Source organism: Gallinula chloropus (genome assembly GCF_964237585.1).
Source record: "Gallinula chloropus genome assembly, chromosome: 2".
NCBI classification, from domain to species: domain Eukaryota; kingdom Metazoa; phylum Chordata; class Aves; order Gruiformes; family Rallidae; genus Gallinula; species Gallinula chloropus.
The window spans coordinates 71,614,862-71,629,179 of record NC_140086.1 but is presented as its reverse complement, the minus strand read 5'-3'; the positions used below and the strand labels follow the sequence as shown (position 1 = coordinate 71,629,179).

Sequence of the window (14,318 nt, the reverse complement as noted above, 5' to 3'; positions counted from 1 at the left end):
AGAAAGCAGAGGGAGATACATAGTTGATGCTGAGATTAGGTCTGTGCTGTGGCCATCTTTTTATCTGGTGTGGAGGAGGCACATGGAGATGGGCTTTGTCTGGAAAAGACCAGTTCTGTAGTTACCAGTTGTTCTATTCAGACATGCCACCAGGCATGAAAAACACCTTAAGAACAGTTTTCTGCTCAGAGAGAGAAGGACAACCAGAGCTTGTCATACAGCCCAGGCAAGGAGGGATGGAAATTTTGATCTTTGTTGATAATTTACTCCTTTCCCTATTTTATAGGGAGGTAAAGGAATATCATGTAATTAGGGCATTTTGTTCCCAAGTTTTTTTAGGGCTGAATAGTGGAGTACATTGTCCTTTTTTTAAAATCTCAGTAAGAAAACAAGAAGTGTTCCAAAGTATGAAGTAGTCTTGCTGTTTCCTGATAACTCTGAATCACAGGGATTACCTCACAGAGATAAACTGTCAGATTGTACTACTGTTCGTGTTTAAACTCTATCACTTTTTTCTTGACTTTTTTTATTTTTTCTGGGAAGCAGTATGTTAAATTTGTTCTAAATTTAAGAGCTATCTTCTTTTCAACCAGCACCAAGATTCAGTTATTCGTATGCTGTTGTACTCTTAAAGACTGTAGATGGATAAAAATGTAGGAAAGAGAGGGGAGGTATGACAGATGAAGGATGTCCTTACACTGTGACATAGTCCAAGTGCAAGTGAGGGTTCTTTTCCTCTCATCTCTTACTGATATGTAGTAGACACTAATTAAGTGTGTATGTACTTTTTGTTAAAAGCTAAGAAATGTACCCCAGTATCAAAAACTTGTAACCTGAAAATTGAGCCATGTTACTCATAGACAAAGATTTATTAGGTCATGCTATGTAGGAGATATTGTGTAGTGAGTTGTTTGCTCTCTAGTAGGTAAGGAGATTTGGAAAGCAAATATGAGCACTTTCTCCAGCAGTTCTCACATTCCCAACAAGCACTTTGCCATTTATGAGGTTCTGCCCAGATGCACTAAGGACAGAGGAATAAAGTCTTTGGTCCCGGCTCCTCCTTCGTTAGCCATCCAGCTGAATTTGGCATACAACAAATCTTGTTTCTCCAGTGATGTTTCAAACCTTTACCTGTGGAGAGGAGGGCAGAAGACATCAAAGCTGCAGCAGTTTTTGCAGCAATAATCTTTGATCAGCTGCAGCAGATGGAGAGCCATAGGGAGCCTTGGGGAGCCCAAATTAGGGATCGTGTCTGGTGGAAATTTGATGAGCAGTTTTGCAAAGGCATTAAATCCTGGAAGATCCCCACTGGTGAAACAGAGAGGGTAGCTCATGTGGGATTTGCAGGAAGGACCCTGGGAGCAATCTTTAAAGTCTCAAATCTCTGTGACAAAGCAATCCCATGGGTAAAGTCTGAGAAAAAATAAACATGTAATGGAAGCATTCAAGCCTCCAGCAGGAAAGTAGAAGGAAACAGTTTTAGAGGTTGTATCAGTTGGCTGAAAAATGGACTCTTGGGGTTAAACTTCTGGACACATTTTAAAATGTGGTTTAGAGATTGATCTGGATAGAGGTGAGAGTCATTGCTGTCCATATGCTTCATGCTGTGAGACCCATCCTACATTTTAATGGGGTGTTATTTTAAAAGGATGGGGGTAGTTGTGGGGCCCTGCATGTGGATCTCACCAAGTGGACACCACCTCAGACCACAGGGCTAGATGTCATGGTAAGGGAGCAACTCTGTTAATGACAGAGGCCATAAAAGATGTTTACAACTCTAAAGTATTGGAAAAGTGTGATTATAAAGAGAGAAACAGAGATAAAATGGAAGTTTGGGAGAAAGGGCAACTGACAGGTATAAAAGAAAATCTTGAATCAAAAGGGGCCAAAAAGAAGGCAGGCAAGTGATTGAAATAAGATGTGGTTAAGAAATAGACTTTATAAAAATATATTGAAGTGTCTAAGGACTGTGGGGGACAGAAGGAATCCCCTATGGGAAATACAGGAAGTGTGAAGAGTTATCTTTGACCAAGTTTAATCACTTCATCTGATGCCCACTGGAAAAAGCAGCACCATAATTTTTTGGACACATTATCCACATTGGTTAGCAGTATTATATTCAGGGAAATGTATTGGAAGAGGTGCTTACATCATTTGTTTTTACAGTTTGAGTGCTATGGTTTGTTATTTATGGTGCTGTCTCAAATGTGGTATTTTGCAGATTATTGGGGAGAAAAACAGTAATCGGAAAGATGAAGCTTCATTACACTGACAAGTTAAATGATTATGATGTGGGAAGAGGGCCATTAGGCTTTCAACTCCATCACACATTGCAGGGAGAGTAGCAGTGGCTGATAAACAGCATTTTCAAAAATCTTTTATAAAAATGCTCGTATTCCTAGAAATAACTTCAAAAATCTTGGTTATGCTTATGCTGACTGAGTTGTCCTGGGACCTGTACCCTGGGGTATTGTGCAGCCTGCTCTGGGATTCAAATAGCCTGTGTTGTGAAGCCAGGAGGTCTGAGGAACAGCCAGATGTGAAAGCTGTCCTCCCCTAGCCAGCAGGGAGGGAGGAGGAGTAGGCAGTTACGCGTTGACCTTGATATCAGGCAGGGACAATCTCTTTTATAAGAAAGTGGGGTGGTTCCAGTTTACGGCCAGGTGAAAAGTATGACAATGACCTGGTTTGTGCTATTGCCATGATATTTAAGCCCCACTCCAGGGGCTAAAACCCGGTGCTCAGAATTTTCTGAGCACTTATGCACTGTATAAAATGAGCTGGGGTAGTAAGTACAAAGTGAAATCGGGCAGATTTCAGGAGAAACCTGAACCTTAAAACCCTGACGGTTCTATAGTCCCTCCCCAGCTACACTGATTAATTTCTGCTCCCACTCCTTGTTTTGAGAATTACTCCCAGCCCATCAAGATGGGGCCATATGTCAGTACTGTCTCTTAGTGCACAATTTTAAAAGCTACTGCTTGCCCAGTTTCAGGCTAGTTGTGCATGCGCCCCCCCCCCCCCCCCCTCACCCCCCCAATTATTTTCTGAAATGTATTTATTCAAGAGTGTTACTGGTGCTCTGGCTCCCTCCCCCTGACTCTTCCCATCTGTGTGTGTGTGATTGCAGGTCCATGGTCACAGACCATTCAGGATGCTGGTGTGAATGAGCAGTGCAGCAACATCCTCAACAACAAGCGGTTTATGCTGGACATGTTGTATGCCCATAACAAAAAGCCCAAGGATGAAGAGGATAAGGAGCTGGAGGCGAAGGAGGAAAAGAAGGAGACGGAGGAAAGCGAGGACTCACTCACTAGCCTAGCCAGTAGGATCTCTATCCTTCAGGCCACCAAGCAGGCCAAAGATGAAAGTGTCAAAAAGATGGAGATTGGAAATCTGGACAACCAAGGCAGCGTGAAAGCCTTTGCGGAAAAATTCAACAGTGGTGAGCTGGCCAAGGGGACAGCCATGCCTGAAGATGAAATCAGTGAACAGGTCCCTGAGAAAACACCAGCACAGCCAAAGAAGGAATCTGACTACATCTGGGATCAGCTGATGGCTAATCCTAGAGAACTTAAAATCAAAGACATGGATTTTACAGACTTGGGGGAGGAGGATGATGTAGATGTGTTGGACATGGATATGGGTCCTGGGGACTCCCTTGTTCCCCCTCCTCCACCTCCACCTTCTTTTCTGGGTTTGCCTCCTCCACCACCTCCCCCGCTGTTTGGATGTCCGCCTCCACCTCCACCCTCTGCTAATTTATTGGCTCCTCCTCCGCTGTTCAGCACTCCTCAGGGTTTAGGGTCACCCCAGGTTTCTAGGGGTCAGCCAGCATTTATAAAGAAGAAGAAAACCATCCGTCTGTTTTGGAACGAGGTACGGCCATTTGAGTGGCAGTGTAAAAACAACAAACGCTGCAGAGAATTCCTGTGGTCGAAACTGGAACCCATTAAGGTGGACACTTCCAAACTGGAGCATCTCTTTGAGTCTAAATCCAAGGAACTGCCTGTCACAAAGGTACAGCTCATATTCAGCTTGCTATTATTTTGCTATTGTATCGGTATTTATTCTTAGGCCTACGTGATTTATGTTGTTTGTATGAAAACAGTGGAAATCACTGGATGTGTTGCCTATGACGGAAGATATTCCATGGCCTGAAACTAGGAGATGAGACTAGGGTGGTGTGCGTGCCAAGTTGCCCTCTTATGTCAGGTCTGCTGGCTTTGGAATGTCATTTCAGGTGGGGAATACCAACAAGTCGTGCATTAGGCACAGTTCACAGCTGTGTGCCCAACTCGCTGTTGAAATCTGAAATATCCTCTGTTACATTCATATAAAGGTCAGGGGCAGTGTGATGATGATTCATTTCTCTGCATTTGACAGGGCCTCGCTCGGTAAGATTTTCCTAATGGTTATGTGGAAGGGTTAGAAGATCAGGCTGAATCTGCTGCAAAGAGCCTACACGTGTGCTTAGTTCGGAAGGCTGGACCAAGCTTACTGCTAAACTCTGCAGGAGTGTTGGGTTTTTGTTTTGTACTGGTGACCAGGCCTATTTTAAGCCCTTAATTTGTACAGCACAGCTGGCCAACTTTTAGGATAGAGGCTGGCACAGGAACTACGTCTTCTGCAGCTAGAATTCCCTCTTCCTTAGGAGCATTGTTATAAACTTGCAAAGGCCGGTGGCGGGGCTGTTTAACATTAGACTCGACAACAGAAGGAAGTCTTTTAGGGTTACATTTAGTAGGAATTTGAAGTAGCATTAAAAAAGTTATTAGCTTGAACATTTGCTTTTCATGGCTATTTAAACTCTTTCTCTTCTAAGCGGAATAATCGGCATCAGAGAAACAATGGAGTTTTTCCAGTTAAAATGCCAGTAAAAGACGTCCATCTCACTTAAATAATCACTTGTATGTTTTCTGTGTTTTCCTATATGTTTTATAGTGACATAAAACCCAGTCAGTACCTTGAATGTTTTACTTCTCTTTGGCTGGGAAAAAGTCGTATGGGTGATGTATCATGTATCTTATTGTTTGCTCTTAATCTGGGGAGACTGAATGTCTTATGGCAAAAGTTCATTGAGTCACTTGCTTGGGTTATTAACTCAGAACTGTCTAATAGTCATTCTTGGTGATGGCCAAGTGGAACCATTGCAATTGGAACAATCCAGCCCCTCACTAAGTATCTAGGAAACAACAGGTACATAAATACATGGCTTGTGGAGATCCTGCCATCGCTGTACTTAGCTGAATTTTTCTGTGACACGGATATATGTAGATCTGAAAAGTATGGTGTAGCAGCTCAAAAAACACATTCAGCTGATCTGTCGTTCATTTGGCCGACACTGAGATTAATTTCTCTCTCTAATTCCTTTTCTACTGAGGAAGGAATGCTGGTGATGTCGTGGCGTGTTACTCCTCATCTCTCTCCCTGTAAATACAAATCTGCCACAGATGGCTCATAGATGGAAGGAATGAGAGTGTTTTCTTAGATCCATAAAACATTTAATTCCTTGAATTGAATGTGGAATGATGACATATTTGCCATTTCCAAACTTTAGCTTTGTGCTAAATGCCAGCATTGTAATGGATCAGTCTGGCTGATTCTTAATCTTTTAATCTCACCCAGAAATACTGATAAAATGTTAAAATGCTGGAATTTTGACTTGTTCGCTTTTCCATTCATCCACCATGCACGTTCCCAAACCACCTTTGGCCATCTCCCCCACCACCACGCTCTCTTCCCAAACCTGCCTGATGCTTTGGCACAGCTTTTGGCTTCTGGCTGGAGGATGAGTGAGCAGGTTTCTTTGAAATTAGTGCAAGTCTGAGGAATGATTTAGGTGACTGCTTTCCTCTTGGAGACTAATAACTGCTCTCTGCATGAGACATTATAATTTTGGCTCGCTTTCCACCCTGTCCTGTAACACAGACATAGAAGTCTCATTGTCTCTGTAGAGAAGACAGTGGTGACCAAGGAATACCATAGTGGAGGTCTACTCCAACTTCTGAGACTCACGTGTGGTTTTGGGGAATACCAGCAAATCTTCCAGGGTAGGAGATGGTCCTTAGATCAAGTGAGAGTGGGAATAATTAAGCAGTCCGCTGAATCTGTAAAAGACTTGAGGTTTGGTATGAAGATTGCACTCAAATTAGGATAGCTCTCGCTTTTTCCAGACTTCTTGGTTTATTTCCAGGGAGTACATTCCCCGTTGTGTCTAGTTTCTCCTGTCCAATGGCTGCAGTCCAAAACAGGTTTATTCTATAATATCGTAAAGTCTGACTCACAGCTCAGTTGGTTCAGCTGAAAAAGAAAAGAAAAAGAGCGCAGAGCAACAAATCAAAAGTCAGATCTCCAGATTCCATAGCAATAGATGGAAGCAGGTGCATGGAAAAGGAACAGTCCAGAAAGATGAGAGGAAAAGCGAAATCAGGGTGTGTAGGGGGGGCTTGGCTCAATCTTGTTCATATGCTCTTTCATACAGCTGTAACCAATTTTACTGCAGTTTCTAATCTTTCACTGTGATTTCCACAACACACCGCTATAAACAGCTACTTCCTGGCTCATGAGAAGTTTTTCATTAAACACAATAGACCGCAATAAAATAAAGTGGATTTTAAATTGTAGGATATAATATGGGAGTTGGGGGGGAGGGGGGAAGGGAGGGCAGGGAGGGGAGATTCTTGATTTTAGGGAAACTTATGCCACACTGGACAACCCACATATTGATTATAGTTAGTGGAACACCTTTGGTTCCAGAATATGTATTTTCTGGACTAGAAGACCATGGCACTCTCTTTGTGAATAGAGAGTGATCAGGTATCCCCTCCAAGACATTCAAGAGTTTCTTTCCTTCTCACTCTGCCAAACAAAGCAGGTATTTTGGCAAAGTACTTCAAAGTGTTTATTTTCCTGTGTAGAGAAATGAACACATCCAGACACTACTGAATCAAGTGGTGGTGTTTGCCCCTTCTGCCATTCACTTCGTTCTGCATGTCATTTGGAAGTATTATTTTGCTGATTCATCTATACACTGTGCGACACAGTGATCCATCATGTGCCTACAGACATAAAAACTAGGAGTGAAAAATTAAGGAACATGTTTTCATGTGCACATGTAATACATGTCTAGACACAAACTCCTTTTAAAAACGATGGTTGCAATTTGAATAAATGCCAAGGCAAGTCATAAATGTGGACCAGAATTTCTGAGAAAGATGATATATGATGTATCCTGGACAAAGCCAGTGGCAGCTGAGTGATTCCATTTTAAATTCTCAGTGCTAAATCCTTGCTAATTGAGAGAGAAATTTAAAAAATGCCAGCTTGCTATTAAGGGTTTGTTCATCTTTTTCTGTACTGCTCATGCAGTTTAAACATGGGAGATATTTCTAACATGATTCTCATATAAAATTACTTATTTATGTGATCAACTGGAAAAGTGTTATAATTTTTTCTGCTTCCCATCTTAATTAAAGCAGAGAGACATATTTTAGTCTATGTGCTCATCAGACCGCAGATCACCTTCTGTGGGCCGACACCAGTTTTTGGATAACCGATCTTGACTATCCAGCCTTCAATAGAGGCAACAGAATCTGGCCAGTTAGGTCTTGTAAACATCCCAACTCACTGCAATTGTTAATACCTTGCAGGGATGCTTGTTTCCCACAAATTATACCACCTTATATATTTGCATTTTATAATTAATTTTGTGTTTACATTTAATAACCTAATTTTCAGCAGTCGAGGGCTCACGTTACATATTGACACATTAAAATGCAAAATCAAGTGCACTAGTACACTGTTCCCTCAAGCATTTGGTCATTCTCTGTTAAGGAACTTATAAAACACAGTCTGAAGTTACCTAATATTTTAATAGAAATTAATGGCTGTAGCTTATTTTAACAGTCAGACACTTACACATGTGCAGTTTCATTGCAGACAAAAAGGAATTCTTTTCCTAGTGGTAGGGTAATAAAGTTCGTAGTAGTAAAACCTCTCTCTTTTCTTCATCCTTTCCTTTATTTGGAGAGGATTTCTTTGTAACTCAGCTGTTGTCCCCACAATGGCTTTTAAATCTCTTCTGCCCCTGTTTTTGAAAACAGTTACTTACCCCAAATTTTTATACCCCACATGCAGTTACAGCTCTGGAAAATGCCTACTTGTTTACATCTCCTGCGCAGCTCATCTGTCTTTCGTAGCTCACTGCTAAGGCAAGAGTGCTCTGTCCAAGTCACAATCATCCCAGCAGTTGGCATCCTACATCCCTCAAATGAATATGTTTCTCTTGTCAAACTTAGGAGCCTAAAAGCAGAGCTGCAGATTTGAGGCCTACTTATTGCATGTGGGAAGCCTAAATTTAACTCATTTTCCCCCAGCCTTTTCCCTTCTGCATAAATTCTTTGGACCCATGTAATTCTGTGCTGCAAAGGACAAGGTGAAAAAGGGAGGGTTTAAAAAAGGCTTTGTGCAGGACAAATTCAAGGGGAAGCAGTCTCTGGTGGAGCTTGCTTGTTTTAATGTGGTCTTGGCCACTAACTGTGGTCCTGAAAATGGGATTAATGGCTCTGGAAGTTAAAATAGCTGCTTTACAGGGGAAGCTGCATCTCTAATCCTTCAGGTAGCTCCCCAAGAAAAAGAAAACTTTCTTACTGAAAGGAGGAAAAGTTCTAGAAGGCTTCAGGGATGCTTTTAAGGTGGTAAGAAGAGAGCAGATCTGATAGAACAGGTATCTAAAAATTGAAAACAAATGTTATCTTTGCTCTCCTAAAATGTATCCTGTTTGCTGCAAAAATCATTCCTGTTACAGGCTGACCCACAGCCAGAGGTATTTTGATAACATCATACGTACTAATTTAGAATCAGTGTGTAGACCTGGCAGTAGGGCATTTTTTGACTCAGTGGTGGCTCTGGTGCAGACCCAAAGGATGTGAAGAACAAATCTTCACAGTCTAAAAAGCAATCCTGAGCACATATTGAGACTGTGGCAGTAAGGATCTACTCCTGGGCTTCCTCCAAATCCACAAGAGATACAAGAGGCACTTAACTGCTGTAAGACAGCACAGATGACTCTGTCTTCTGAACAGCTGTAAGGGCTGCCGCACTGCAGCCTGGAAGGAGGGATTGCTTTTTCTCTTTCTTTGCCCCTTTGAATTGCATCTGGGCTAAGGCTGCTGCTGCCAGAGCTGCTAACCACCAGGTAGCAGGGTCTGCAGTCACAACTCTGCAGCTTGTACATTGCTGAAACACTATACACAGCGAAGCATGCCTGTTCTTGCTTGCATCAATATCCTGGTTTTCTCCCTATGCCCCTGTGCTTAACAGCATCCCTCAGCCCATCTCTGATAGGGCAAAGGAAGATGAAACAGAGAAATCATTTTTCTAAAGTTCGTATGTATGGAGAGGGAGGAAAAAATCCATGTGTATTATAGAATCATTAAGGTTGGGAAAGCTCCAAGATCATCTAATCCAACCATCCCCCTTCCACATTTATTACTCACTAAACCATGTCCCTAAGTACCTTATCCAACCTTTCCTTAAATGCCCTGAAGGACGGTGACTCCACCACCTCCCTGGGCAGCCCATTCCAATGCCTGATCGCTCTTTCTGAGACAAAATCTCTCCTAATTTCTAACCTGAACCTCCCCTGGGGTTGTTATGAGCAAAGTGCAGGAGAGGAGTTTATGAGGAGCATCATCCTCTCCTCTTGCAGCTGTCTGGTATACGATATATAGTTGCCAAAGAGACACCTTCTAACATGGGACAGTGAGAAAATGAGCTGTGCTGAGGTGTAAAAGTAAAGACTATGTTAAATAATAAATTATGCCATATAAATGGCTTGTAAGTCACATTTTGCCCCTAAGACCATGGGAAGAGAGAGGAAGAAATTTCTTGGGTCTTCTCTAGAATGGAACACTTAGTTCTTTGTGCTTTCATTATTATTTACACTATGGTTTCCCAGCCAGCCACACAGGCAAGAGAGGGTTGGTGGCTGCTCTGGGTTGACGCATCCAAGGGGTAATTGTGCCTCAGAGCCCATGGGCAGCCGAGCTGCTGCCCTACTGGCCCTGCGCCGGCCAGTCCTTTCACATGGCAAAGCTCTCGCCCAGCTGGGACAGCTTGAGACTGTTTTCAGACCATCTCTTGCCCAAAGCAACAGCATTCCCAGCCCTCACAGGGACTCCTACGTTTCAGGCTAGCTTTGCATGGCGTCTGAGACTGTGTTCAGCTCTCAAGTTAAATCCTGGCATCTTGTGCTGATACCAGCAAGGATGTGGTAGGAGAATTTTGGATGACTATAAATGCATTATATTTGCATTCTGTGGCAGCACCCTTGAGTAGGGGAAGTCATTAGTGAAAGGAGTGACTTTTTAAAACAAGCTGGTGGAATAATATCCTTGTTCTCTTCTTTACCAAGAAAACTGCTGCAGATGGGAAGCGACAGGAGATCATTGTGTTGGACTCGAAACGAAGCAACGCTATTAATATTGGCTTGACTGTGTTACCCCCTCCCCGGACTATCAAGACTGCTATTCTGAACTTTGACGAATATGCCTTAAACAAGGAAGGAATAGAGGTAAGAAAGAGTAGTTGATGTCTTCAAGTCTGAATCTTTAAATTTCTGGGGTTTACTTCAATATTGCACATGGTGTGGGATAAACTTTTCATAGAAGAGTGAAAAAGGGATGCACTATATCATGCCTGAGTGTTGTAATTCATCAAAGCAATGCAGTGTGCTCAGAAGCATGTAGTATTCCCCTGATGCTGAGCATCCTCAGAAGCATGAATGTCTCTGCTTTGTTTCGGTTCAAGTTTGAGTAATGATGGTGTCAATTCCTGTCAAGATTTTCAGAGTGTTATCTGTTCTTCTGAAGGTTGACTGAAATACTGTCAACAGCAAGAACAGGCAGTGAGTTTACTAGGGCAGATGTAACTGGTACAGGGTTTAATAACGTTAATGCCCAGCTAGTGGTTGGAGTCATTCTAGATTGTATAACTAATGGAAAACAAATACTAGTTCTGCTCAAAATAGCATTTCTGTGTTACTGTCATTTGAAGAAAAGCAGTTGGTATAAATATTACAGATGATGTCATTTTTACCATTACATATTTGACTTTGCAGATATTCTTACTGAGATCCAAGATGAGCTATGTTTATTATTTTTTATCAAAACATTTTTCTTCTATGAAACATAAAAGAAGCCTGCTGTTTCCCTATTTTTTTCATTGTGTTTGTATTAATTTCAAATCTTATATATGTATATATTTAATTAGCTTATATAATGTAGTAAGAGTAATCTGCAGAACTACAAATCTCAACCAGTGGCTGAGCTGCAGGGGGCATGTATAGATTCACAGTCACCTTTCAATGGTTTGGCTCTGTGTTTCATGACTTCTCCCTTTCCACCTTCACTGTGCTGACTACGGAAGAGGAGGAGAAAGGCTGGCTCGAATGGAAATGCAGTTGCCAGCAGTTACATGCAAAAGAAATACTTAAGTCAAAAGATTGTTCTAGCTAGGAGGCAAGATCTGATTATTCCTACCAGAATATACTTTCTTCCCAAAGCAATGCTACTTATTTGCTATATACATGCCTTACTCATATTATGAAGGGGACATATCAGGCTAAAAAAGTAATTTTTCATGACCCAGCCCATGTACCCACCACTACATCTTGCAGCACTAAGCTTTAAGGTATTGGAGATAGGTTCCCCTTCAGCCAAGCTCAACTCACAGACTGATGGTTAGCTCTCGGTGCTGTAGGCAGTGTTTCCACACAAAGTCCCACATAAAATGGCTGATAAAGAAGGACACTTCTTTATTATCTTCAGATGTATCATCTCCTTTGCATTTTATCCTTCTCTGGCACACTTAACAGAAGCTCAGCTGCACTGCACAGCTCACTCTTCTCGGTGCCAGCATTTGTAGCTGTGCTGTTTGTCCTCTTCCAGCCACCTGTGGTGCCCACAGTTGTGAGTGCCTCATGCCACCACACCCTCCTTTGGGTCGCCTTTCCATTAATTGCCAGAAACCTATGATTTCATTTAAAATGTATATGCAGGTAGCTATCAAATGGAAGAATTTGGAAACCAGGAAAATGTTGATATACTTGCCCAGTGCTGAAGAAAGTGGTATTTCCGAGTTCTGGGTTCATAGTTTGAAGATAAGAATGTGAGTAATTGTGATGTGATCATTCAGGTAATATCAAGAGAAAAGGAGAAAGCTGAACATGAGTGGGCAGTGTGCCCAGGTGGCCAAGGCAGCCGAATAACATCCTGGCTTGTGTCAGGAGTCATGGGGCCAGCAGCAGTAGGGAAGTGATCGTGCCTCTGACCTCAGCTCTGATGAGGCCACACCTCAAATACTGTGTTCAGTTTTGCACCCCTCAGTACAAGGACGTTGAGATGCTGGAGCATGTCCAGAGAAGGGCAATGACACTGGTACAGGGTCTGGAGCACAAGTCTTAAGAGGAGCAGCTGAAGGAACTGGGCTTGTTTACCTTGCAAAAGAGGAGGCTGAGGGGAGGCCTTATTTCTCACTACAACTACCTCAAAGGAGCTTGTAGCAATGTGGATATTGGTCTCTTCTCACAAATAACAAGCGATAGGACAAGAGGAAATGTCACATGGGGAGTCTTTAAAAGACATGTAGATGTGGTCCTCAGGGACATGGTTTAGTGATATATTTGGCAGTAATAGGTTAGCAGTTGGATTCTGTGATCTTAAAGATCTTTTCCAATCTAAATGATTCTGTGATTCTGTGGAGCAGAGCCCAAGTACTTTGCACCTTGATGGATGAAGCCTTTATTGGTTGGGAAGGATGATGTTCATAGCAAAAAGTTGTGGGTTTTTTTTCTCTGTGTTCCATATTTGGTTAGTTCTTATCAGGTAAAACCCTGCACTGAATTCAGATTCCCTTCCCCAGTCCCCAATATATAGATTCTTCTTGCAGCAAGCTGTTACAGTGTCAGACCAGTGTTCATAGCAAAACAGAGGGCTGGATTAAGCTGTGAAGGATTAGCCAAAAGGTGTAACAAGAAATACAGAAATGCACCATTGTGAGTCTTGTTGGTTTAAGCAGAGCCCTACTTCAAGTTTTCCATACTGTCCCTTTGGATCTATAGTGTAGAGAAGTTTTGGTTCCTGTTTCTCTTCATCTCTGTGTCCATCTATGTATTTGCTTTAGCATTAGCTTAGAAGAAACAGAGGTTGTCTTTTCAGGAAATAATTGATAGTGATTATGATTTCTGCATAAAAATGCAGACAATAAAGCAAATTATTTTCTATATAATATCTTTTATAGCTAAATTATGGGTTGAATGAGGCAGGACTGGTGTGGAAAAAATTACACAGTTGGTCTAATTAAAAAACTTCATCACAGTGGGTACTCAAAGCCTTTATGCATAGCTAATTGTCTAGAGAAGATGTCATGGCAAGTAAGCAGAAGAGAGAAGCGTAAAGAGAGCACAAGAAGAAATGTGTGTTGTGAGGACATAAACATTCACTGCTAAAATTTCAGAGAAGCTGTAATTTAGAGCCATCTTCAGCTTTTAAGGGATCCAGCACAGAGCAGGTGACCAATTTATAAAATTATCTGAGCCATCTTTTTTCTTGGCTGTGAGCTCTGTGCCATGTCCCTCACTAAGGAGCATCATTCCTTGTCATTTTTGTGTCGTGTATGTGTGGCTTTAGTCTGCACCTTGGTGGATAAATTCAGATTAAATGACATAAATGACCCTAAATGATATAACTGCAATTCCTTTAAGGACAGTCAACTACAGTAGTGTTGACAATAGTGCTAGCAACAAGGCAGTGATGCAGTGGGATGCAGGCTACAAGTTTGTGATAGACCAATTCATCATCAAGTCCTTAGTGACCAGATAAACCCTCTGCTACTGTCCTACATTGTGCTGAATTCTGCTTACACCATTTAACTCTTGTTAGTAATCCTTATTTTGCTTTGTAACATCAGATATGTAAGCAGTATGTAAGAAATAATGCTCTAGGTATTATAAAGCCCTCTATACCTAAGTTTGAAGCAGTTAGGTACCCCTGAGCTGTGAGAAAGGGTAGAAAATGGGGCATGATGTTAGAGAGAAAGAGATGCAGTCTGTTTAACATGCAGATCAGGCACTGTTAAGGCTGTATTTTCAAAGGAAGGCACAATGTGTGTCTGCAAGCATGCGTCAACTAACTAAAAAAATAAATTCACCACCTCAAGTTTGCCAAAGTTGCTGTGTTTCCCTTTCTTTGAAAGCTTGGCATTCATTGTGCTCAAGCAACTTGGAGCCTGCTGCAGGACAAAGAACTGCCTGCTTA

General features: G+C 41.9%; 1 protein-coding gene across 3 annotated transcripts in view; it reads left to right on the top strand.

Annotated features, from left to right (window-relative positions):
• The window catches only part of FHOD3 (formin homology 2 domain containing 3), a gene marked incomplete at both ends in the record, with an annotated part of 396,588 nt that overhangs the window by 334,429 nt on the left and 47,841 nt on the right, over positions 1-14,318 (top strand). For all 3 annotated transcript variants that reach the window (XM_084260348.1, XM_084260347.1, XM_084260346.1), the window contains 2 exons: positions 3,131-4,020; positions 10,418-10,576. In XM_084260348.1, coding sequence (XP_084116474.1) covers positions 3,131-4,020; positions 10,418-10,576 — 1,049 coding nt within the window. The remainder of the gene's footprint in view (positions 1-3,130; positions 4,021-10,417; positions 10,577-14,318) is intronic.